This window comes from Scyliorhinus canicula, chromosome 9, assembly GCF_902713615.1.
Source record: "Scyliorhinus canicula chromosome 9, sScyCan1.1, whole genome shotgun sequence".
In the NCBI taxonomy this organism is placed as follows: Eukaryota; Metazoa; Chordata; class Chondrichthyes; order Carcharhiniformes; family Scyliorhinidae; genus Scyliorhinus; species Scyliorhinus canicula.
In genome coordinates, this window is record NC_052154.1 from 34,291,142 (window position 1) to 34,318,214 (window position 27,073).

Consider the following 27,073-nt stretch of genomic DNA (forward strand, 5'->3'; position numbering starts at 1 on the left):
AGAAATAAATTCTGTACCACAGTGGTTTTCATAATCTCCCCATGTGGTGTCCTTTGTAAGTGAACAGAATCTGCAAATTCCTCGTGGCAATATTACATAAAGGAAAGTGTTACCATGGTGGAGCAGCTTTATTATATACAGAAATAAGTAAGCAATGCAAATGCTGAAAAATTCATTCAAGAACATGGTTAGAATCTGGTCTTGAGGAGCCCTTGTAGTCAAGCTTCCATCAATAATTTTCTGTAAAAATTTATTTTAAGGTTTATTAAATGCGGAGTGTTTTGTATTAGTTGTTCATTAAGGTTTGTAAACATTGACTTTAGCACCTAATATGGGAAAATCCTTTCCCCGGAAAGAATGGGTAGTGTGTTGTGTCCAAGGCTATTAACAGTTTCTCCTACCCAATCAGAGAAATCACAGAGGTATGCTGTCAAGCCTCCCAGCTGACAATGTTTTTTTCTGGTACACGTGGTGAGTCTGTCTTTGCTAGCTATAATTGTGTGCAGTGAAATGTGGTCCTGGATGACCATACCTGTTCAACTTCAATATTACTACCGACTAAACATACTACTGTAGCTGCTCAGATATGGTAATGTTCCAGCACCGTGGTATTGGTTTGAAATATCTGGAATTTTCTCTTTTGCATTACAGGCCCTTTATTTGGATGGGAGGCAATATTTTAACTGGAAAGTGTTTCTCTTTCCCCGCTGACAATCATATTTGGTTCTAATTTTGAGCCTTTTTATACACATTCAGTTGATTTTCCATTGTCCTGTCACAATAATTATTTTAATATCATGTCTTGCAAGGCATTCATTTGGTTTGTCATTTATGGACTAATAATATATTTTTCATACAGCAAAATAAATCTGCAATATATTTTGGGTCCACATAGACCCGTGACTTTTTTTCTCTGCACGATGCCTTTTCCCTGGGAGTCCAGGGTGATGGTGTTCCAGTACAGAGTGTTCCTGAATGTTCCAGGTATAGCACATACTTATACAGTTTCTCTGCTGGTTGACCACGATTCATTAATTAATAAGTAGCTATCTCCCAGAGACTTTCTTGATATTGTGCTTATTATGGCTTAAGCAATAACACATTTGAAGATTACATGGCCCTGAATTTCTGTTGGAGTTATCACCATTCTCACCAATGAGAAAACACTAATTACAGCAGGAGATAGCGAGGAACCTCTTGTGAATATTTGGGATCTAGTAATTTCAAAATCCCACCAATCAAAACACTTCTGTTAATGATTCATCAATAACCGATCTGATATATAAACAGGATCTAATGATATGCTGAAGCTGTTGAAAAGATTAATGACTTTAATCTGATAATGCTCTAGTCTAGTTCATCCACTGGATAATGGCTGTATGTCACACGAGATAGCTCGTAGAACTTGCTTATTGGACAATAGTCACCTGAGAGAATCTTAAAGGGTCTGCAAAATCATATTTCTGTATGTTAAATTTCTTCCACAACATTTCTGCTGAATAACAAAAAAATGATAATGCTGTCAGCTACCTGAAGGAAATCAATGCTATCAGAAGTCTTAATGACTTATCTCGGAATATGTCCGCACATTCAAGGACCCTTGAATAGCAAAAGAATAAATCCTCAGACTTAGACAATGATATGAAAAGCAATCCCTCGTCAATTGTGGCTTTAGTCTACCCTTATTTCATGGTTAATATTCCTGACTCCCTGTAATACATTATGATATGTTCTTGTGTCAGAACAATATACAAATCAATCTTCTTGCTTTGCCCTGATTGCAATGATCCCAGTTGCAATGCTGGAAACCATTTCTTACACTCATCAAAATCCCTCATATTTTGGACATTGCATTGATAACTTCATATTTAAATTATTTTTCAGGATTATTGATTAAAATAATTTCCCAGTTATTCCATGATTACATTCTCTTCATTTTACTGAAAAGATTTGATTAATCATTAATTGTAAATATTAAGAAAAAGATTCAATACAAACACTTCCCCCTAAATCTATTTCTCATTCATCTGATCAGCAAAGATAGGCACGATCGAATGATCCATAAAACATTTTTAACTTCACTTTCTCTCTTTTAACATCAAGTACTCCTGTTCTCTAACTAGACACAGAATGTACAGGTATCTCGTGATATTGTACAGGATATACGACACATACTATAAACTGGCCCAACCAGTCCATATCAATTTTGATGCTCCACTCAAGCCTTTTCCCCTCTTCGCTCATGTGAATCTATCTTTGTAACCATCTATTCCCTTCTCCCTCGTATGCTTGCCTAATTTCACCTTAAGTACATTTATACTATACGCTTCAATCAATCCCTGTGATAGCGAGTTCCACGTTCTTACCATTTTTCATTCCTTCTCCAGATGAAAGAGCTTCTCCCATTTTGATGTAGTTACGAGTTAGTTGAGGTCCTTTATTCAGCCACTCCTAATGCGCAGTGCCAGTTTCCAATCATACTGTACTGTCAGCCAGATCAATTGCCCTTGTTTTATTTCTAAATCCAACATGTTTATGGAGTGGTATTTTGTTTTCAAACAGAGCTCACAATTTAATGAGTTTTCCTTGGAGTAACAACCATATGGCTGCACATGTTAAATTTCGTACCTGCTTATGAGTTTTATCCTAATTGTACATGCTAAGTGAAATGCCGAACATAAACTTGAATATTTGATTCCCAGCATAATTGTTCCCTGACAAAGCAGTTGACTTGTATATTTATATCCCTTTTCTCATTAGCTACGCCTGCTGTGACAACCAACTACTGCCGTCTCTGTCATGGAAAGTTTTCCTCCAGGAGTCTACGTAATGTTTTTGCAAAAGTTCCTCTGATTGAGGCAAATCCAGAGATGCAACGCAGAGCACAACAGACTTTTGGTGCTGATTTTCAGAAGTTAGTAGGTGTTGTGGTGAGGCAGGATCCCACTTTGCCACAATATATCTGTAGGAATTGTCATGCTCAGTTTTATAAATGTCGGAGTATCTTGAGAAACTACATTCAAAGAGTGAATACTTCACCAGTAGCATCTGTACAGCATGGACAACAGACTAGCAGGTACTTCACATCACTGATTGAAAGATTACTCAACTTAATTTTCTAATGTTACCAAATGTACCTTGTTTATTCTGTCTGCAGCAAATACAAATACATGCTGCACTCGAGAAGTAAAAATGCAAAATTAAAATTATCCAGGAATATTATTTAGCACCTCAGACTCATATTTGTTATCAGTTGATTGATGATCTGTAGATGGCAAGGAAACCTCTGTCCAGCTTGATATCCGGCAACATTTTTGAGGCCTTTTGCAAAACTGAAATCCTAATGTTTCTGCCTTTGCGTATCAACCCAATATATGTTTGGGGCTTTGCAATTTTTTTTGGATAGAAGTTAAGGTTCTGCATGACCAACTTCCATTTTCTTGAAGGAAGTGTTACATACGTGAACTTTGGAAAGCCATAGGACATGGCATACCTAGACTTCTAACATACATTTGATAAAAGTTCAATACAAAAGATTACTCATTGCCCTTGAAAGAGCACTCCTCATAAGCCCACTCCCCTGCCCTATCCCAATAACCTCTTAACCCCCAACATACATATCTTTATACACTAAGGGGCAATTTAGCACGGTCAATCCGTGCACATCTTTGGACTGTGCGAGAAAACTGGAGCACCCGGAGGAAACCCACGCAGACACAGGGAGAATGTGCAAGCTCCACAGAGACAGTCAACCAAGGCCTCAAGAATGTTGCCCAATATCAAGCTGGACTCGATGGGCCAAATGGCCTCCCCTGCACTGTAGGGATTCTATAATCTCTGTTGACATTTCAGTATATTGCTGAGAGTGCTGTACTTGTTTATGTACCACCTTTCATACAAGGTGTTAAGCTGAAGCTCTGTCTGCTGTCTGAAATGAATAAAAAAGATTTCATGACACTACTCAAGAAGAGGAAGCTCTCTCTCTGCCTTTCATGATCTCGGGATGTCCTATAGCATTTCACAGCTAATAAGTGCAGTGCAGTCAACATTGCAATGTAGGGTGACTTTGCAGCCAATTTCTGCCCAGTGTAGTTGCTGAAAAAGCTATAAAATAAATACCGAAGTAAACTGTTATATTGGTGTTGTTTGAGGGACAAGTGTTGGCCTAGACAATGAACAGGACATTTGAATAGTGCCATGGGATTTTTTATATCCACGTGACAGAGTACACCGAGCCTCAGTTTAACATAATTAATAACCGTTGAATTTAGGATTCATTCGGATTGCTGAATTAAAATCGAAAAATGTCCCTTATCATCTGAATTTTTATGGTCTTGTTTGTCCTTTCCATCATTCTTGTTGTTGCTCTCTTCTACTGGTTCCCTGACTTCCAGTGCTTTGCTCCAATTTGTGTCTGCAACTTTCTCCAGTCCTTCCTTTTCCATCTTGTTAATTCTTTCCTCTCCTTTTGTTTTAATATCTTCCCCCGGTCCATCCATTTCACCATCAGTCGGCAGAGGCACATGCTGCTTCTCTCAAAGATAGTTTGCAACCAAGCTTTTGTTTCCCCTCTGTGAAGCGCCTTGGAATAGTATCTGTGTTAAAGGTGTTATGTAAATGCAAGCTGCTGTTCAGATTATAATTAGACTATAGAATTATTGACAAATATAAAGTTTTATTACTGAAAATTGAGGCCATGGAAAAACATTCCTTTATTTTTGGAACCCTGAATGTAAACATTATAGCTCAGTACTATATATTGTATAGTCAGCTATCTTCCAACAATTGTCAATTGTCTGCATTGTTCAAATGCTGATCACTAGATGTATTGCAAATTGAACCAGTTTTGCCATTGCAGTTTATCTCTAAACGATGGCAGAGTGCGATAGGAAAGCCCTTCTGTGACATACACAAATATTCCTATTCTCCACATTGACTCTTCCATATCTTTTAGTTTCAAAGGAACAGTGCCTATTGTTTTCAATCTCAGTTGGATATAATGCTTCTATTTTATTTTATTGTTGTAGATGTGTTGCAGCAACAAAGTCATCATCAATGCAATCACTTTCACAATCTCCATTAGACAATTCCATCTCTGGTAAGTGAATCACGGTCTGAACTCTACTTCAGTTTACTGTGCGTAGAACAAAATACTTATGAGCAACAACTTGCATTTATATAGCTTCTTTAACATAATGCAGTGAATCCCTTGATACCATTCTCTGTCAAAAATCTATCAATCTCTGTCTTGGAACTATGAATTCACCCAGCATTCACACCCTTTTAGGGAAGAGAGTTCCATATTTCTGCTATTTGAGCTGTTATCTTCTCACTTCTCCTTCCCCGGCCATACTTCGAAAAGCGTGGGATGTATGTTATGGTTTCCCCAACTTTTGATGAAAGTGATTTTTTCTGTTTTTAATTAAGGTTGTTTTATACATTCTTTGCAGCTACTTTTGTCAGGCTTTTAGCAAAAATTAATAATTTCCTGTCATTTTTAATCTTGTCACAACATCGTTTTCTCTTCCAACCCCTACTCCTACCTCAGGCTCTACTTGGAATTGTGTGTAATCTTTGTTTACACAACCTAGGGCAAATTCTCCAAATAAAAGCAAGATACTGCTGATGCTGGAAACAATGAAATAAAATGAGAAAATGCTGGAAATGCTCAGCAGATCAGGCAGCATCTGTGGAGACAGAAACAGAGATCACATTTTGTGCGATTTATATTGGGCTTTAGTGATACCACACCTGGAGTATTGTATAGTTGTAGTCACTTTTTCTAACAGAGGATATAGAAGAGAAGCCACAGAGATTCACTAGATTGATTTCTGTCATGAGAGCATTGTCCTTTGAGGAGAGATTAGTTAAAGTAAGCCGATACTCTCTGGAGTTTAGAAGAATGAGAAGTGACCTTATTAAAACACCCAACATGGTTGAATTGGGTAGATGCTTGATACTCTTTCTCCTGGCTAGGGATTCATAGTCTGAGGGTAAGAGATTAGCCATTTAAGAACAAGATGAGCAAAGTTGTATTCACTGAAAAAAGTGAATCATTTAAATTCTACTCCCGAGGACTGAATGCTCCATTAATAAGTATATTCAGGACAGAAATCAATAGATTTTGGAGCACTAAGATAACTAAAGGATATGGCAACATATGGGAAATTGGAGTTGATATCGAAGTTGGTCCATAATGTTGATAAACAGCAGAGCAGGATTGACGGGTTGCATGGCCTATTCATATTTCTTATGTTCCTACAACAATTCCATGTGTCTTACTGTCCCGTTGTGTAGGGTATAGAATTATTACAAAGTTCAATTTTATTTGAAAATTGTAAAGAGTTTGTAAGATGTTTAGAGTCATTGGTTTACTGCTATCGGAGTAATTAAAGAAATCTTTTCAGTTTGTTTCAAGTTTGGCTTGTAGGCAGAACTAATCTAAAACTAGGCTGCCTCTAAAAATAAACATTACCATTTCCAACATGTTGGTTTTTAGTTCATCACTTGAAGAAACATGAAACTTTCATTATTTAGTGAAAAGACATAATTTATCTAATTATTGTTTGGATCCTTTATTAAAATAGAACCATTTTAAATTTATTTGATTATTATACTGCCATTTCAATTTTGTTTTAGATCGAGTAAGTCTGAGAAATCCTCTATTTGAGTCATCTACACTGGAGACATCAAAAATAATTACCCGGATCAAATAAAAAAAACTCCATGCTATACTGAACTTTTAATATAAAATATAAATGGATGGTTGTCGTTCCCTTATCATACATTGAATTTGACAGTTGGGATTCCTTGCGCTGTTTGTTGTTTTTTAAAAAATAAAAATGCTATTAAATATGGTTCAACCACCTTTTCAGGTCAATGCAAAATCATTTGCCGAGAGAGTAATTTCTTTATCAAAGCTACTCCATTAATTGTTTCAGTTTTAAAAGGCAAAAATGAAATAATTTTCTTGACAGGTTGAATAAACGTGCTATATGTTTGTGAGTATGGTATAACATTACACATGTATTTGAGTCTATTTAGGTCCTGTTCAGCAAAGGTCTGCTACTTTATTCCTGTGATAAATGTATTTCCGATTGATTAGCTGGACAATTGATGCATACTGAGAATTGGAATTTGCTTATAAAATATCCTGATATCTTCATCTTACTGACATCGCGAGGAGCAATAACCATTTTTGCATTTTTATTTGTTCGATTTCAGTAAAGTTTAAACATCTAAATGAATGCAACAATAATTAAGAGTGTTGTTTTGGAATCTGTTTCTAATTGCTTTGTGCTTATATCATTTCTTATTTTTAGATGATTTTAAACGGATGCTAAAGGACGGTGCTGTAAGTGCAAGCCCTCAATGTCTGCAGGTTTTAGTCACGTGGGCTCATCATCATGGCAGCAGCTGTGGATCCCTGCCAAATGTACAGAGCGTCTTATCTGCAGCATATCACGGAGTAGTTGGAGCAGTATGGGGATGTCCAGAGGGCCATAGTTACATCCTGGATGTGCATTCAAATCACAACATTGCACTGAATGAAGGACAGTGCTTACACAACAAGAAGAATAATTCAAAGAAAGAGGAAATTGTGGGAAGCGCATTACCTCTACCACCTCATAATGGAAAAGGTACTGAAAATGGTGAGGGTAGTTCTGTCGCCAAGCTTCAACCAGTTCCAGTATCACTATGGTCATCTGACTCTCAGACTTGTACATACAGCGGAGTTACTGCACAGCCAGTAGATGTGGACAACTCAAAATGTCTGTTGAGCAAAGATATGTTTTTGCTCATAGATCCTAATAATACTGCGTGCTCTTGGGAAAAAGGTCAGTTCCAGGATGCTACGCAAGCATTAAATTTAAAAGGTAAGAAATGCCAAATTGTGCATGGTAATTTTGGTATTACACAATTGAAATTGGGTATTTTTATTACACAATGTGGTACTCAGAAACAAAAAGGTTGAAAATCACATGGTAACGCCTCAAAGCAGTTGTTGGGATTGCTGCACTATTGAGATCCTGGGCAGGATTCTCCGGTCGCCGACGTCAAAATCTCGTTCGGCGATCGGCTGGAGAATAAATGTTTCTGGTGAAATCTGGGGCACCGTGCGATGCTCCGCCCCCTCCAAAGTGGCGTAATCTAGGAGTACGCTGCATGCCATATCGACGGCCTCAGGACGTTGCCTGAGGCCCTTCCCCGGTGCTCCACCCCCGCCGGCTGAGTGCCCGACGGCGTCGGTCGCGTGTGCTAACATTCGTTGGGAACTTGTCGTGGCCTTGTGAGCTTTGACCTTGTAAGGATACCATATAAATTAGTCTTTTAAATCAATAACACAATATCTGTGACAGACCTCGTTTTAGGCCAATTAAAAAATAATAAATGATCCGTGGAATGGCAGTGACATTGTTACTAATAGAATTTGTAAAATTGGGGTTGTACGTTTCACAGTATAGGCCAAAATTAGTGAACCATTCAAGGGGGAAGACAAATTAGTGGCAGTCAATGTGAATTTATAAAAGGCAGGTTTTGCTACACTAATTATTGTAGAAAATCTGTCTGAGTAAACATAAAGTGAGCATAGAGAATTAAAATTACATTTGAAAAGGGCTTTCAAAAATCTTTCAAAGACTGTAACCCAACAGTAAAAATTCACAAGCTTTTGTTTGGGTTTTAACTAGAAGGAGAAATTAAAAGTAAGTGGAACGGTGGCACAAATCTAGGAGAGGGTACATTGACCTGAAGTATGGGGATGACATATCGTGTAAATTTATTGAGTACAGTTGGAAGTTTCTATCTTTGGGTGCGAGTGAAACATTTGCAACCTGTTGAACTTTTAACTTATTGCTAATTGTGTGGCAACCTCTAAAAAGATGAATTCATTTCAGAAGTGAAGAGATCCTTCAAAAATATTGATGCTGCAATGATGGAATATTGAGAAAAGTTACCAGTTGTATGATGATGGAATTTTTGTAAACTTTTTGACATTGTAATGTTAGCCCTGTCCAATTATCTGAGCTAGGATGGTAGAAACGCATGATCTGAAGAATGGCAGATCTTGTAAGGAGCTAGCTGATGAAATACATCTTGTGTTGAAGAAACTAATTTCAAAGTTAAAGTGGGTATTACTGTCACCAGGAATCACAGTATTACAGTATTCGCTTGAATGAAGTTTGTGGCCTAAGAAATATGTTAAGACCCCTGCCTGCTTTAAATATAAATAGGATCCATAGCCTCAGGATAGCTGCTGTGATTTCTAAATATCACAACAAATAGAGAAAATATTACCAAGCTGGAATGATTATAATTAAAGAGGGAGAAAATGTTATTACCAGTAAATTATGATTGTCGCTTCATATCAAAATCCAAAATTGGAAGTGTTTTGTGCTGATTTAATACTGTTCTGTGGTCATTGACTAACTACCCTTCCTGTCACCGTAATTTGTTTTCACCCCTCATGCAGCAGATCAAATTAACTGCAACAAAGCTTCATGTTCTGTAAAGGATGATATTGCAGATGGGTTAGAATCCAGTGATCTCTCTGACAGGTAGGCCTATATTACAGTTAGTGTTGTTAATATTTATAGTAGATGAATGCTTAATTTATATATTTCAAGCAGCACCCTAGACTTAACTTTGATTTGCTGCAATTGGGCTCAAGCTTCACTCTTTCTAGTTTAACAATATCCTTCCTATAATTGGGTGACCAGAACTGACACAGTATTCGACGCATGGTCTTACAACTTCGACAAGATGTCTTAACTCCTGTATTCAATATTCTGACCAATAAAACCTAGCATGCTGAATGCCTTCTCCTCCACCCTATCCATCTGTGACTTTACCTTCAAGGAGCCATGAACCTGTACTCCCAGATCTCTTTGTTCTGTAACTCTCCCCAACTCCCTACCATTAACTGAGTAGTTCCTGCCCTGATTTGATCTACCAATATGCATCACCTCACATTTATCCAAATTAAACTCCATCTGCCATTCATCGCCCCACTGGCCCAATTGGTCAAGATTCTGTTACAATCTTATATAACCTTCTTCACTATCCACTATACCACCAATCTTGGTGTCATCTGCAAACTTAATAAACATGCCTCCTACATTCTCATCCAAATCATTTATTTATATATATATGTATATTGGCTTTGGTCGCCAAACCAATTTTGTATCCAATTGGTTACCTCACCCTGGATTCCGTGCAACCTTTTGAAACAACCTACCATGTGATGGTACCTTATCAAAGGCCTTGCTAAAGTCCATGTAGACAATGTCGACCGCACTGCCCTCATCTACCTTCTTCATTACCCCTTCAAAAAACTCAATCAAATTTGTGAGACATGACTTTCCCCTTACAACTCTATGCTGACTTTCCCTAATTAGCCCTTGCCTGTCTAAATGCCTGTGGATCCTGTCCCTCAGAATACCTTCTAACAATATACCCACTACAGAAGTAAGGCTCACCGGTCTATAGTTCCCAGGCTTATCCCTACAGCCCTTCTTAAACAAGGGCACAATATTTGCTCTCCTCCAATCTTCAGGCACCTCTCCTGTGGCTGTCAATGATTTAAATATCTCAGCTAGGGAGCCGGAAATCTATAGGTCCCCGTTTTTTCTCTATCTCCCTTTTTGAATAGCGGAGTTTCTTGGACTTTGAAATCCTTAAACTGCTGCCCTTTAAAATTTGTTTCATTTTTCTTTACTTTTCCAGTGCTTATTATTAGTACCGTCATTTTTTGTTCACGGAATTTTGATGCTTGGACCTTCTATTTTCTGTAATTGAACAGTGATGCTATGCTGAGATGTTCTAATGGACAAGCTCTCTTTTGGGCAACCGGATGAGACCAGCACATGGAAGTGAGACCATATACATTGAGGGGAATGTGGCATATTGCGTTAATATTTTGTATCCTATAAACTATTCTGTTTGAATTGTGCTCAAGAATCTTACTAATTTTATTTTTATAGGTATTTGTCAAGTGAAGATGATGGGGAGGAAAAGGTTAAGAATGGTTCTTCAGATGAGTCTTTTCAGCCATATTGGGAGAAGAAGTGAGTCCTAGTACACGTGACATATTTCTCTTACTGGAACAAAATAGCTTTGATTTGAATATAGGGGCTCTAAGAAAGCATTTCTCTGTCAATTATTGCAGCTAAACTTAGTTAAATCTGGTATGTTGTGCTAAAGTGTTTTAACCTTTTCAAACAATCACTCAATGCTCCAATAGTTTTGGTATTTGTATCAACGGCACCATGTATTTTATTTGCCTAACCTTAAAAGAGCTGTATTTATCACTTATTTACTGAGTCCTTGCAGTTTACTTCTCTAATTCAGCTGACCTTGCCTTCCAAAATTGTTCAGGCTCTGAATAATTGATGTAATAATTAACCTATTTTTAATGTCACTGTTTCAATGATTGCGTAGGAAATTGAGTTTTGCTGCAGAGAGTAGGAGCACACTGAGCTCACTCACATTAAAAATGGTGACAGTCTACTCATAATAAATATTTTATTTGACGTATTATCGCTAAAAGCACTAACATTGCAATTCTATCATGGAAAATATCAAATTAAAAAATTAGTTTTTTCAAAAATTCAGTGGGGTTGTGCTGAGTATTAGATTCCCCTGTTTTTTGAAGGAAATACTGATGATTTTGACATAAGTGTAGAGGAAATGATCAAGACGTTTGTAGACAACACAACAATTGGCTGCATGTCTAATAGCAAGAATAACTACAGGATGATATCTGTCAGGTATGAAGATGCATGGCTAGAGAAGTGTGAGGTGATACATTTCGGGAGGTTAACAAGGCAAGGAAATATACATAAATGGGAGGGTACTGAGAGGTGTAGATGAGGTCGGGGACCATGGAGTGAATGTTCAAAGATCCCTGCTGTCATGTGAGAGTATCTTTAAGAAATGGGTGTTTATAAATTGGTTTGTACATAAATATCTGTAGTGAGAGTACCTTTAAGAAATTAGTATTTATTACTGCAGTGATGTCAGAGAGTGGGTGGAGCTGGGCTGTCTGTCAGCTTTTTACTTTCGCTTTAGGCTTTTTGCTGCAGGGTGGGTTTGGTTTCATTTTAGTTTTGGAGAAGCTGCAATCACAGTAGGATGTGTGTGAATCTCTGCAAGCTTATGAATGTCCATTTTCTGATTTCAACGTGATAACTGTTCTCAGTAGTGAAGTTAAACCTGAGGTGCTTCTGTTAAACGTTTTGTTTTTAAGTCTTATGGATGTTAAAAGGAAATCTTAAAGGATTACTTAGTGTTGTAGTCTTTGGGGGTTGTATTTGAATTAATGGCTGCGAAGATGTTCACTGTATGTTTTAAAAAGGTTCACTTGAGTTCATAGAATAAACATTGTTTTATTTTTAAAAAATACTTTTCTGCTGTACCACAACTGTAGAGTGGGCCGTGTGCTCCCCATACCACAATCTTAAAAGTTGTGGGTCAGGTGAACTCCATGATACACTTTGGGATTCTCTAAACCCTGGCCCATAACACTGCCATTAGCAGAACAGGTTGATAAGATGGTTAAGAAGGCATATAGGATCTTTTCCTTTATTTTGTTTTTTTTGCAAATAAATTTAAAGTGCTCAATTTGTTTTTTCCAATTAAGGGGCAATTTAGTGTGGCCAATCCACCTACCCTGCACATCTTTGGTTTGTGGGGGTGAGACCCACGCAGACACGGGGAGAATGTGCAAACTCCACATGATAGTTACCTGGGGCCGGGATTGAACCCGGGTCGTCGTCGCCGTGAGGCAGCAGTGCTAACCACTGCACCACCGTGCCACCCAGAGGGATCTTTTCGTTTATTAACCGAGGTGTAGAATATGAGAGTAGAGTGGTTATGCTGAAACTATATTAAAACAAAATTAGGCTACAACTTGAGTACTGTGCAGTTCTAGTCACCTAATTACGGAAAGGATGTAATTGCATTAGAGAGGATACAGAAGAGATTTACGAGGATGTTGCCAGGACTGGAAAATTGCAGCACTGAGATAAGATTGATTAGGCTGGGGCTCATCTCATGGAACAGAGGAGGCCAAGGAGAAATTTGATTGAGATAAATTGTGAGGGGCTTGAGAGAGTGTGGATTGGACGAGCCTATTTAGTTTAGCAGAGGCCAGCACTAGGGAGCATAGATTTTAAGTCATTGGTAGGGTTAGAGGGGAGATGAGGAAATGCTTTTTCACTTGGGCTTGTCGTAGTTTGGAACTCGTTGCCTGAAAGAATAGTGGAGGCAGGAATTCTCAACTCATTCAAAAGGTGACTGTATGTGCACCTGAAGTGCTGTAACCTGCAGGGCTACGGACAAAATGCTGGGCGTGGGATGAGGCTGAGTGGCTTATTTTTCAGTTGGTACAGACACAATGGGCCAAGTGGCCTCTTTCTGTGCCATTAACTTGCCATGGTTCTAAAAATTAACTGTAATTCCATATGAGATAATGCTCAAAAATTATGTAACAGAAGTATAATGGCAGTTTCTGGATGTATTTTGCTATAACTTACATTTTGTGACTTGGTTAAGTTTTTAGTAAGGTAAATTTCTACGTTTATAGTTGTGTTAGAGTTTATAGTTTTTACATCCTGATGTGTTAAAAGCATAAAAACGCTTTTAAATTGGCTAAGGTCAGTAGTCGTGACAGAACAGTGCTGGAGTAGGCAATGAATTTTCTCCAGAAGCTGACAAATGAAGCCACAAATGCCATATTACATAACTGGGTTTTTATTAGAAACTGAATTTGACAATGATGTCAGATGGGCTAAGATTCCTTCAGAATTTCTATTCTTGTAACAGAATTTCCAAAAAGCTTTTGCCACACGAGTATAAATTGAATATCATTTGTCAAAAAAGGTGAATATTTGTGGCTGAGTCTGGCTGCCTTCAGAGTATAAATTGGAAGGTGCAACATCCCAGTCGGTTTTTGTGAATAGTTATTGAATTGACTTTCTCTTAGGCTGAAGGTAACTGCACTGGCCGATTCTTTCATATTTGTGTGCAGTAATCCAAATGCCACATTACTTTCAGGTTCAGAGTTGAAAACTTTGTTTTTGAAAAAGGAATTAAACATGAAACTCAGACTCCTGTCTGTAAATATGCAGAACTTGTACAGATAGTACAAGTTAGGGCAACTTAGGGCAGCACGGTAGCATGGTGGTTAGCACAAATGCTTCACAGCTCCAGGGTCCCAGGTTCGATTCCCGGCTGGGTCACTGTCTGTGCGGAGTCTGCACGTCCTCCCCGTGTGTGCGTGGGTTTCCTCCGGGTGCTCCGGTTTCCTCCCACAGTCCAAAGATGTGCGGGTTAGGTGGATTGGCCATGCTAAATTGCCCGTAGTGTCCTAAAAAGTAAGGTTAAGGTTAAGGGGGGGAGTTGTTGGGTTACGGGTATAGGGTGGATACGTGGGTTTGAGTAGGGTGATCATGGCTCGGCACAACATCGAGGGCCGAAGGGCCTGTTCTGTGCTATACTGTTCTATGTTCTATAGTATTTTTACCATCATTGTTTGATTCAGTTTTTAACTGTTTCACTCTCCGTTTGGAACAATTAAAAAGAACCTGTTGGGTGGCTGAATTAGATTTTTTTTTTCCAGTAAAGTACCAACTAAGAAATGCGATAGTAAAGATGTGAAGAAAACACCCGGACAAAAGCGTGGACGAAAACCCAAGTCAAACTCCGAAAGGTACTAACGGCCATTCTTCTGGAGAGCTAAAGCGGTTAAATAATGTTTTGTTTCAATACAATTGTCTTTTTTTTAGGCACCAAAAGCAGTAGTCTTATGCTACATCTTGAAAGACCCTTGTGTGATTTGGTTGAGGTGTGGTTGGATTAGGCTCAAAATTGATTTGTTTCAAATAATTTATGATATTAAGTAAGGTTTAATTTATTCTCCTTTGAAGTTGTTCATGTTGAGTCGCATGCTATAAATATTTATTTATCTTCAAACATTTTCTATTTCTGGAAGAGGGGGCGGTTACCTTCTGTTATTATCCAGGCACAATCATGCATTAATGAAGAAAAGAAGATAAGAAAGAAGCTTCCAATATTTGCAAAACTTAAGTTTGTAACAGGGACAGCCAGTATAAACAGAAAGTTGGCTAATAGTTTCAGGATTATTTCAATATAACGCATGCCCCATAATCAAAAAAAATCATTATGCCGCATGAAATAACTACTGAAACAAAAATGTGTGAATCAACCCATGTCCATTTTAACTGGTGTTAGTAATTCTTTGGAATATGAGAAATTTGGATGTTGCTCAGTATGGTTATTGGATGCATAATTTGTGTGATCCTACAGCATAGATTTGGTGTTTTTCAGGGAAGACTTTCCCACCATGCACCGCTGTCAATACAAGGGCTGCTGTGCCGTTTACAGAGGAGCTGATGGATTGAAGGTAAAATTATGCTCGAGACAAATTGGTCAAGTGCAGATTTTGAAACGTCAAGCTTTTTTAGTGTCAGCTTGGCTCACTAGGTAGCACACTTACCCCTTGATCAAAGGATTGTTGTTTTAAGCTCTATGCCAGGATCTGAACATATAATCTAGCTGACGTTCCAGTTCAATAACCAATCCAATGTTTAACTGAATTAATCACTTCACGTATTTGAAAATTCACACCGGTCAAAGTAGCATAATTCTGCTTGTCTTTTGAGCAATTGTAATTGATAATATATCAGGCTCTTGTCCCTCAGTTCAGCATCTGCTCTCACAGACCAATGCTGCTCTGGGATTGGGGTACTATGGGCACTAAATAACAAAATATGTAAATGAGCATTGTATTTTTAAATGATTAATTATTTATTTGAAGTTAAAATAAACTTTTTGTTTTAAATTAAAATATCACTCCCTGTTCATGAAACCACCTCATTCATAAAGCCTCAAACTTGAGTGAAATTTGCTTCATGGGACGTTTTTAAATTAAAATTCAGTGCATGTGCAGAAAAAAAAATATTTTTCCCCTTATAGTTTCAAACAATACTTTAGTAAGATAAGGAGAGAAATTAGAGGCCAGATAAATATTAATAAAACCACAGAGAGAAGACCAGTAGAGGATGTTTCAAAGGATAGATGTTCATGTCTCTTTCTATCCCCATAAATTCTATGAAGTAAAACCAATTTGTACTTGTATTAACTGACATAAATATAGATTTTATTATTTCAGGTGGAATAAATTTGAAGCATGTATAGTCTAATTGGAAGTCAATTTTCTTTTATTTCAAATTGTTAGGATCTCCTACTCCATTCAGTGCAGCAGGCTTGTCACAGCAGTTATAAACACAGCCCACTTCATTCATTTTTGTTTTAACTCTTCGAGCGGGATTTGCCGCGCAACCCACTGTGTGTGTCGTGGCAATGGGAGGCGACCCGCTATTGGCCGGTGGTGGGATCTTCTGGTCCCATTGTTTTCCACGGAGTTTCCTGTTGAATGCCCCCCTCGTCGCAGTGAAACCTGTGGCTGGCAGGATCTTCCGATCCCTTCGGCGTGAATGGCCAGAAAGTTCCGGCCTTTGTGCAATTGGGAAGGGAAACAAAGTTTCTGTTTAATATTCCTCTCCCCTCTATCACAGATTCTGTTTACAAAGATGGTTTTGCTAGCATGGTGCTTCTGGCCAATGACACATCGGTTTTCTGTGCATGTGCAGACAGGTATCGGTGACCATCTTGCATTGGCAAGAAACCGTGTATAGTAAACTCTCTCGCACAATAAACATTAGGACTTATTTCAGATTAGCTTTATGGGCTGTGGGGAGAAAGAGTTTTCATGTTGGGCATTGTAGGCAGCACGGTGGCAGAGTGGTTAGCACTGCTGCCTCACAGCGCCGAGGTCCCAGGTTCGATCCCGGCTCTGGGTCACTGTCCGTGTGGAGTTTGCACATTCTCCCCGTGTTTGCATGGGTTTTGCCCGCACAATCCAAAGATGTGCAGGATAGGTGGATTGGCCACGCTAAATTGCCCCTTAATTAGAAAAAATGAATTGGGTATTCTAAAATATTTTTTTAAATGTTAGGCATTGTCGTACACCAAATCGTTTCTTAGTAAATTAAATATTTAAGAACTCGTAAAGCATGCCTAGTGGTGCCTTTGCAGCGAAAAAGAAAAGCTCAACTAATTTGAAGAGCCTCCTCTTGGGGCTGCAAGCAGGTTGCAGTTGGCAGAAACCTGTACGTGCATTTAGTCGATCTGAAGCATAAACCAGTTTTGTGAGCGGGGCCATCTTCCAATGGATATTTAAAAAATTTGTATAAAAGATCACCACAACTCAATATGATCATACAGATCCTTCAAGATTCTGCCTAATTTTCACGAGACTTGCTGAGGCAAGAATGACTGAGCATGTTGTGGCATGTAATCAAAAGGATGTCGCTGCTCTAGCTTGGCTTTTATGATGGTCTTTTGCAACAATGCATTTTTAACAGAATTTGCACAGTGCAAATCTTGGTTAAGCGGCAACTTATGGAGGTTTTCCTGCAACATACACAAATATTAGACTGATGACATTGCACAAATAAAGTATTTTTAATGTTTCTACTTGTGAAACCAGAACAGCAACAACTTGATAAAGCATCTTTAATGTGATAAAACATCCCACGGCATTTTCATGGGAGCATTATAAACTTGAATATTACACTAAATCAAGTAAGGAGATTGTGGCCAAAGTTTGGTACATCGGCATCACTTAAACATGCAGAATTGACATAAGTAGGTCTGTTTAAAGATGGAGGGCCAATTTTGGATAAAGGACTCTTAATGTCTTTTTGAAAATATGGATGCCTGTTGTTGTGCAATCTCCTGCACACCTTTGCTGGCAGCAAGCATTGTCTTGTGTGGAAAATAGCTTCATTATTAGAATAAACTCCACTGGTCTTATGAGCTTTACCACCTTGTTTTTTTTAATGCAACAAAAATAGAGAATGTATATAAGCTAATTTACAAAGCCTCCAAGTCCTTCAATCTAAAATCAGGAATATTTTATTTACTACTGAATTTTAAAATTGGTGTTTTCTGGTCTTTTGGCCAAAGATATGGCAGCATTGTGACACAGTGGTAGCACTGTTGCCTCACAGCATCAGGGACCCGGGTTCAATTCAGTTCTTTGTGGAGTTTGTAGATTTGTTCTGTATCTGCGCGGGTATCCTCTGGGTGCTCCTGTTTCCTCCCACAGGTCCAAAGATGTGCAGGTTAGGTGGATTGGCTGCGCTAAATTGCCCCCTAGTGTCCAAAAATGTACAGGTAAGGCGGGATTCCGGGGGTGGGGCGGAGGAATGGGCCTCGGTAGGGTGCTCTTTCAGAGGGTTTGTGCAGACTTGATGGGCCGAATGACCTCCTTCTGCACTGTAGCAATTCTATGATATATATATTTTGGACAGGTAAAATGACAATGACGTTCTTTGACATGGCACTTTATCATATCTCTCAATATCTTAAAAGTACATGAAATGCAAAGATTTTTAGCTGGACAAACCTGGGAATCATTGATTGGACAGTAAAGTCCTAAAACCAGGGATTAGATTCATTCTAATTATTTTTTTTGTGTCAACATTACTTTTTGCAACTGCTTAAAAATAAATATTCTTACAAAAGGGTTCATGGTGAAGGTATTAAATTTGAAGCAGAAATGCATAACTACCACACTAACGCCACATGAGGTGTAACATATGCCTGTCCCCTGAACCAAATACATTGTGGATGTGCCAAACAATATGTTGAATTTAGGAAGTGAGATGTGAAAAGCTAGAAACTGAATTTGCTTTTACTATCAATTTCAAACCTATGGCTTATAGATGACTTGTTTTTTTATTTGTTCATGGCTCGGCCAGCATTTATTGCCCATCCCTGAGAGCATTTAAGGATCAACCACATTGCTGTGGGTCTGGAGTCAAATGTAGTTCAGATCAGGTTTCCTTGAGGACATTAGTGAACCAGATGTTTTTTTTATTGAATTCAAATTTCACCATCAGCTGTGGCGGGATTTGAACCCAGGTTCCCAGAGCATGACTCTGGGTTACTAGTCCAGCGACAATGCCACTGCCTCCCCTAGAGGAAATGTTAACTTAATTAAGACTCTAATTTCTAAAAAAAAAAAATGTTTTGTTTTAGAAACATATAAAGGAACATCATGAAGAAGTGCGTGAACGTCCCTGTCCCCACCCAGGATGTAACAAAGTGTTTTTGATTGATCGCTATCTGCAACGCCATGTAAAACTTATTCACACGGGTAAGTAAGTGACCTATTCGAAGTGCCGTTATTTTAGCTTTTCCATTTGTATTGCACCCATATTTCCTCTCGTATCTCGGTTACTAGTGACCGTGTTCTGCAATCTGGTGGGCTGGAAACAAGTTAAAACTGGACCATTTAAATGCCAGCTGAACCTCTGGCTGGGTCTAGTGCCAAGTTCAATATATTACTGATGCACTGCAGTTAAAATCAGATTGTTACTATCCATATGTTAAAACTTTTAGAGCAGAAATTCCTCAGGAATTCTCTCACTTTGGTGCAGGTTGTTGGAAATTCCAGACATGTATAATGTTTTATCACGGAGTTGAACTTATCTCTGTGTCTTTTCAATACCATCATAAATGTAAGACTCATACGCTGCATATGTTGTGAGACTTAACCAACTTATACTATAGTTTCATTTTTCCTGCCTTTCTACACACAAAAGGGCAGGTTCAGTATTAATATCAGCAGTTATTGTTCACACGGAGCGATTATTACATGACTAGATCTTTTGAGTGGGCAATGGAGGCAACAACTCAAGTCAAGAGGCAGTTGGTGTCATGGAGGAACTGTAGGTTTCTGTGGACAGCACGGTAGCACAGTGGGTAGACTGTTGCTTCACAGCTCCAGGGTCCCAAGTTTAATTCCCGGCTTGGGTCACTGTCTGTGTGGAGTCTGCACGTTCTCCTCGTATCTGCGTAGGTTTCCTCCGGGTGCTCCGGTTTTCTCACATAAGCCCCGAAAGACGTGCTGTTAGGTGAATTGGACATTCTTAATTCTCCCTCAGTGTACCCGAACAGGCGCCGGAATGTGGCGACTTGGGGCTTTTCACAGTAACTTCATTGTAGTGCTAATGGAAGCCTACTTGTGACAATAAAGATTATTATAATAATTAATTCAATGGGCCAAATGGCCCCCTTAATACATCATGCACCTGTGTAGTAAAGATAGATACAATCAGTTCTTCAGGTAGTTAAAATACGCCTCCTGACCCATTACTCCACTGTGCAATATCTGAAGAAATTTGAAATGTTTACTACGTTAAAGATGTATAAATGCAAGTCCGTCACCTTGATAGAATGCATCCATTTGCATCATACAGCTATTGTGGAAATGGAAAGGAAGTGTTCCAATATCATCTTAAAAACTGTTGCAGATTTTCCATCTGCCTTTTTATTTTGAAATTAAGTATTCATCTGAGGACTCTGCTTGTTATATCCTGGGTTGCAGTTTCAAACCTACATTAGGAATTTTTTTTTTTTCAGAAGAAAGAAACTACATTTGTGATGAATGTGGACAAACTTTCAAACAAAGGAAGCACCTATCAGTTCACCAAATGCGCCATTCAGGAGCAAAACCTCTACAGTAAGTACCCGGTGGAATTCGGCATGTTTATAGTTTTAGTTTTCCTGTCTTTCCACACAGACATGGAAAATAATTGGATAATGGTCTTGGTAAAAACTGGCAAGTTCAAGACTGATTTCAGCAGATGCTCTTTGAACAAAGTGATCAAATACCTAAAAGAATCTTGAGCTTGAGAAGCATGATGGCACAGTGGTTAGCACTGCTGCCTCACGGCACTGAGAGCCCGGGTTCAATCCTGGCCGTGGGTCACTGTCTGTGTGGAGTTTGCACATTCTCCCTGTGTCTGCATGGGTTCCACCCCCACAACCCAAAGATGTGCAGGGTAGGTGGATTGGCCACGCTAAATTGCCCCTTAATTGAAAAAAAAGAATTGGGTATTCTAAATTTATTTTAAAAAAGAATCTTCTGAGCTGGGTAGTGGAGACAGGATGATGCTTGTTAGAGTAGGTGTAAAATGTTCATATTGCACTGTTTTGGTGGGATAGATTTTGTAGGCTTGGCAAGGAAAATGTTAAGTGATCCCCACCCACTGCTTTCAACGCAATCACGAGCCATCTGAAAGCACAAGAAAAAGACAATAAAAAGATATGTTAATCAAAAGAGAATCACTGATTTTCCCAGTCTGCCTCTTTTCCCATCCATGAATTCTCCATTGTTGGTTTGTTAATGACTCTTGCTTTTTGGACAAATTATCATACTTCTGTCGTGTTTGGAGAACAGAAACGACTTAAATTTATGGACGATATTTCCAAGACCCTCCTCCAATTGTAGGACAATGCATACCGTGGATGTCTTACCAGAAAATTGCAGGCAATTCCCTCATTCAGTTATGCCAGCCGCCGATAATTTTGCCCTCCATCTCTTGTAATACGTGGAATATTATAAGGAGGAATTGGGGAAGAAGGCTGAAAAGTTGATAATGATTTTGAAAGTAGAAAGGGAAGAGGTAAAGTGGAAAGATTCGAGAACGGGATTCCAAACAAGAGCAGGTGGCTGAAGGAATTGCTACCAGCAGCAGGAGCATAAAGAATAGAGAACAATGAATAAAGCAGTTGCTTCAGAGGAACCAAGAGTGAGGGTTAATTATATAAATGAAGGGACCAACTTGAGAGTGTGAAAACACTAAATGATCGAACCTCATCTAATTTTCCCGGCTCTTATCACTACAGAGCAGCTTCTACAGTTATGGGGGGAAGACCAAGGATAGTAACGTAGTCAATAGGATTGGTGCCATTCTTTGAATATCAGCCTCAGTAACATCTAAAGAATAGCTATATTTCTTTTCAGAAGCTTAATATATTTTTCCCCCCTTCTGCCTGTAGGTGTGAAATCTGTGGTTTCCAGTGTAGACAGAGGGCGTCCCTGAAATACCACATGACCAAGCACAAGGCAGAAGCTGAACTTGACTTTGCTTGTGACCAATGTGGAAAGCGGTTTGAGAAAGCCCACAATTTGAATGTTCATATGTCCATGGTTCATCCCTTGACCCAGAACATGGATAAAAGCAAACCAACTGTGTGTGTTGAAACAGAACAGAACCAGCTGAGCACAGAGACCTTCATTGAGTGGGAACCCAGTTAATGTACAGCTACTCAACTGCCAGCAGAGTGAAAAGAACAGGATGTACAAATTTGCACCTTTTGTCTTCAGTGGCAGCAAGCTTTCTGTCTGAACAGAGAATGTATGAATCAATGCAATGTTTTGCTTGTTTGACGAGAAGAACACAAAGGTTTAAACACAAACATATTAGAGATACTTCTTGGTACGCTGCTTTCCTTTTAAATATGAAGCTTAGTTGCATACCTATTCATTCTGGGGAAAAAAATGCCAAATACATTTCAAGGTTGCACAAGACATTGTATGTTGATATTTAGTCTTGTGTAGCCAGCAAGAACTGTTAAACAGACAAATATGTGATGATTGAATGGGATGAAGGAAAACATTGTTGGTATTGGAGATATGGATTTACAGTGATACAGAAACAACTTTTAATACTTAAATTAGATTGCTGTGAGGTGGTTTGGCTGATTGCTTCTGATGGCCCTTCAATCAATGCAATTTAAGTTTGAATAAAAACAATTTTCTTAGGTTACAGCACAGTACAGGCCCTTTGGCCCTCGATGTTGCACTGACCTGTGAAACCACTCTAAAGCCCATCAACACCCTTATCATTCATATATTTATCCAATGACCATTTAAATGCCCTTAATGTTGGCGAGTCCACTACTGTTGTAGGCAGGGCATTCAACGCCCTTACTACTCTGAGTAAAGAACCTACCTCACATCTGTCCTATATCTATCTCCCCTCAATTTAAAGCTATGTCCCCTCGTGCTAGCCATCACCATCCGAGGGAAAAGGCTCTCATTGTCCACCCTATCTAATCCTCTGATCATCTTTATATGCCTCAATTAAGTCACCTCTTAACCTTCTCTCTAACAAAAACAGCCTCAAGTCCCTCAGCCTTTCCTCATAAGATTTTCCCTCCATACCAGGCAACATCCTGGTAAATCTCCTCTGCACCCTTTTCAATGCTTCCACATCCTTCCTATAATGCGGCGACCAGAACTGCACGCAATACTCCAAATGCGGCTGCACCAGAGTTTTGTACAGCTGCAACATGACCTCATGGCTCCGAAACTCAATCCCTCTACCAATAAAAGCTAACACACCGTACGCCTTCTTAACAACCCTATCAACCTATCATAGATTATCATAGAATTTACAGTGCAGAAGGAGGCCATTCGGCCCATCGAGTCTGCACCGGCTCTTGGAAAGAGCACCCGACCCAAGGTCAACACCCTTTCCCCATAACCCAGTAACCCCACCCAACACTAAGGGCAATTTATCATGGCCACTCCACCTAACCTGCACATCTTTGGACTGTGGGAGGAAACCGGAGCACCCAGAGGAAACCCACGGGGAGGATGTGCAGACTCCGCACAGACAGCGAACCAAGCCGGAATCGAACCTGGGACCCTGGAGCTGTGAAGCAATTGTGCTATCCACAATGCTACCGTGCTGCCCCTGAGTGGCAACTTTCAGGGATCTAGGTACATGGACACCGAGATCTCTCTGCTCATCCACACTACCAAGAATCGTACCATTAGCCCAGTACTCTGCATTCCTGTTACTCCTTCCAAAATTAATCACCTCACATTTTTCTGCATTAAACTCCATTTGCCACCTCTCGGCCCAGCTCTGCAGCTTATCTATGTCCCTCTGTAACCTGCAACATCCTTCCGCACTGTCCATAACTCCACCGACTTTAGTGTCATCTGCAAATTTACTCACCCATCCTTCTATGCCCTCCTCCAGGTCATTTATAAAAATGACAAACAGCAGTGGCCCCAAAACAGATCCTTGTGGTACACCACTAGTAACTGAACTCCAGGTTGAACATTTCCCATCAACCACCACCCTCAAGTAGTGGTTGAGTATTGGGATTCTAGTCTTTTACAAAGTGGGCGAAAGCTCTTAAATACACTGAACAGTAAGCAGCGAATTGTAAAGGAAGGACAAAATATGAAAAATAACCATATCTCTACATGCTTTTGAACGTGGACCCGTTTCCAAAACTGCTAACCACGGGTGACTCTAAACTCTCTCTAAATGTACAGTAAATCTTTCAATTCTTAGTCCCTGGCCTGTCTGCATATACCCACCGTTCCATTTCAGAAAAGTTGGCCATTCAGGCTTGGGCAACTTTATGGTGGTTGGGCAATTGGTCGATTCTCCTCACCTCCCCTGAAAACTAAGCATGGAAATTCCTGTGTGACTGAATTTCATAACTTCAATAAGGGGAAGTTGAATGAAGAAACAATGTCATTGAATGTAGCTATAACTATTTTGTCAGTACAGTTCTGTAAAGCAACTGATCTAAATTGAAAAGAACAACCTAAACAGTGCAGGAACCCCTGGCTCACCTAAAATGAAACTTCAATTTCATTTCCCTCTAAATGTTTAGTGGTACATCAGGTCTTGAGTACTTAATAGAACATGTATTTGAGTATTTTTAAAAATTTATTTTAAAAAGCAGCTTTCATATAACCATTTCATATTTGCAGAAAATTTGCCAATTAGTGGAGTCTTGGTAAATATGTTTCAGCAGTTTAGTGCAGCCATTTACACACTACAGCCTCGGGCGGTTGTATACGTTTGCAACTGATGTGGAGGTCATGTTTATATTTAATTTGTAGAAGTTTAATATATGGAGCCTGAAATACTATATGGGAGTAAACCTAATTTAAATGCTGTTACTTTTGAATAGCGATAATAAATGATCTTTCGAATACAGTCTATCAACTGAAACATTCTACAGAATTGTTTATTGGTAAATACAATTGGCAATGCTTACACCTTCTGCAACAGTAAAGTCTGCCTACTTTATTTAAACTATTCAAAGACAACTAGGGTTCTAGAAATCATCAAATCTCTGACTTTATGGTATTTATGTTTTAATTTGACATTAAACAATACTTTTACTGTCTGCATCAGGAGGTATGTGCTTGACATGAACAAAACTGCCTATTCTGATTTTCTTTTAGGCAGTTAATTCAGAAACTGACTAAAACTAAAGAGCAAAAATATATACAAATGATTGATATTATTACAAACCATTTTCTGTAAGATATGATCTGACTAACCAAAGTAATTGTATGAGTGGTGCTAACCAGCTTATTGATGAGACCACGAGTAGTTTTATATTTGATTAAAAAGTTGATTCCATCGCCTTGTTGCATGAAGTTTCTTTAGATATCATTTGTAACACATTGCAATTTTAAATCCACACCAGGAACTAAACCGGTTCACAGTCACCAAGCAAAAACACCCAAAATCAGTTCCAGAATGTAAAATTATCCTCGCCAGCCACTCTACCTCAGGTTTTCACAACCAGGGAAAAATCAGATTCTTATCATCAAATTACACAATAACAGTTCTGCGCACTGTACTGCCAGTTACTATTGGTACATTACTTTTCGCAAGTTTGTTATGCAATAGATTAGTTGACAAAGTTGACTCCAAGTGCAAGATTGACTTTTAGTTTTACGACAATAATATGGTTGGAGTGTTGAAACTGCACATTGAGTTCTAGCGAGGCTGTGTTTAATATGTTTTATACAGTAGCCAATGGCATTTTAACGATCAGTTGTTGCACAAAGTACTTGAACCGATTCTCTGCATATTTCAAAATACAACCAAAATGAGTTCACTATTTTAATAAAGCTCAAGAAAATTCTGCAGTGCTTTTGTGCTTTTTAAGTTGAGAAATTATAGTGTGATATCATGGCGAACAATGCAAATTTAAGGGTCAGTCAAATTGCAGTCCAAAAACCTTTGCTCATCACAGGCAAGTAAATATGGGAGAGCTTTTTGTTTCTTGTTATAAATTTAAAGTACCCAATTCATTTTTTTTTTCCAGTTAAGGGGCAATTTAGCATGGCCAATCCACCTACACTGCACATCTTTGGGTTGTGGGGATGAGACCCACGGGGAGAATGGGCAAACTCCTCACAGACTCCTCACAGGATTGAACCCGAGTCCTCGGCATTGTGAGGCAGCAATGCTAGCCACTACACCACCGTGAATGCTGAAATATAGATCCATCCAGTGGTTAATCATTTTCAACACCTTGAGAAGCAACCGTGTAAAATTGTAAACACGCTATATTTGGATAGCGGCAGTTCTTAATCTTTATAGAATAGTTGGTTCCGAGTAGAGTCCATCACCGTTGCAGATAATGGTTAAGTGCAGCTTTCAGCTCTGGATCAATGTCCTTGCAAGCAGCTTGTAGCTAAAAAAGAAAACAATTTACTTTTTATTAAATCTTACACTGTTTGGTAAAGTGCATATTACAAAATGTGTGGCCTGTGAGAAACACTTGAGTAACAATATTTTAGATATCATTCACTTGTGCCTTTAATAAGCTGGCGGCAGAACCTTGTAAAGTTTAGACCAGTAGTTTTTCAATCAGTGGGAAACCTTGTGCAAATATCGATATTCTGCTGATGATCACTTTCATGGCAGCAATAGCAATCATAGTCAGGGCCTTCTGCCTCCTGCCCAACCACCAGAAGGTCCCCACTTCAAACCCCAATCTGCAGTTGTTGGTAAAAGGCTTTTCTTTACAGCATTTGTTTGCTACTTGCTCCTGTTTCTTAAACCAGAGAGAAACTTGGAACAGGGAAAAATAAACAGGACCAAATCTCATGTAAACAACTAGCTATAACCTTGTTATCTATCGCAGGCAATCCACTTCCCCCTGGAAGTAACCTCAGGAAGATGGCAGAGTCCCACCCTCTACCCCATTTTCCTCTACTTTGTAGCAGAAAAGTAAATATGCTCCGTGCATAAATTACAGGAAAAACAGCATCATAGTGTGCTCATAAAACCAGGCACTTCAGTCTGAAAATCTATCATTTGGCTGATACTCAGTGCTCTCTATGGGGGGGGGGGGTAGG

At 39.0% G+C, this 27,073-nt stretch overlaps 2 protein-coding genes across 8 annotated transcripts in view; one reads left to right on the forward strand and one right to left on the reverse strand.

Annotated features, from left to right (window-relative positions):
- znf276 (zinc finger protein 276) overlaps window positions 1-27,073 on the forward strand; it is a 58,336-nt gene that overhangs the window by 5,464 nt on the left and 25,799 nt on the right. Inside the window, exons 2-11 of one of the 4 annotated variants that reach the window (XM_038806498.1) lie at window positions 2,761-3,076; window positions 5,028-5,098; window positions 7,323-7,877; window positions 9,473-9,557; window positions 10,983-11,066; window positions 14,621-14,710; window positions 15,328-15,424; window positions 19,129-19,246; window positions 20,518-20,614; window positions 21,937-22,439. In XM_038806498.1, coding sequence (XP_038662426.1) covers window positions 2,761-3,076; window positions 5,028-5,098; window positions 7,323-7,877; window positions 9,473-9,557; window positions 10,983-11,066; window positions 14,621-14,710; window positions 15,328-15,424; window positions 19,129-19,246; window positions 20,518-20,614; window positions 21,937-22,195 — 1,772 coding nt within the window. In that variant the 3' untranslated portion in view covers window positions 22,196-22,439. Of the gene's footprint in view, window positions 1-2,760; window positions 3,077-5,027; window positions 5,099-7,322; window positions 7,878-9,472; window positions 9,558-10,982; window positions 11,067-14,620; window positions 14,711-15,327; window positions 15,425-19,128; window positions 19,247-20,514; window positions 20,615-21,936; window positions 22,440-27,073 lie in introns of those variants that run through there. The other 3 variants (XM_038806497.1, XM_038806499.1, XM_038806500.1) reach the window with 3 other exon arrangements.
- LOC119971234 (Fanconi anemia group A protein-like) overlaps window positions 24,914-27,073 on the reverse strand; it is a 136,134-nt gene continuing 133,974 nt past the window's right edge. For all 4 annotated transcript variants that reach the window (XM_038806494.1, XM_038806495.1, XM_038806492.1 and 1 more), the window contains one exon: window positions 24,914-26,406. In XM_038806494.1, coding sequence (XP_038662422.1) covers window positions 26,338-26,406 — 69 coding nt within the window. In that variant the 3' untranslated portion in view covers window positions 24,914-26,337. The remainder of the gene's footprint in view (window positions 26,407-27,073) is intronic.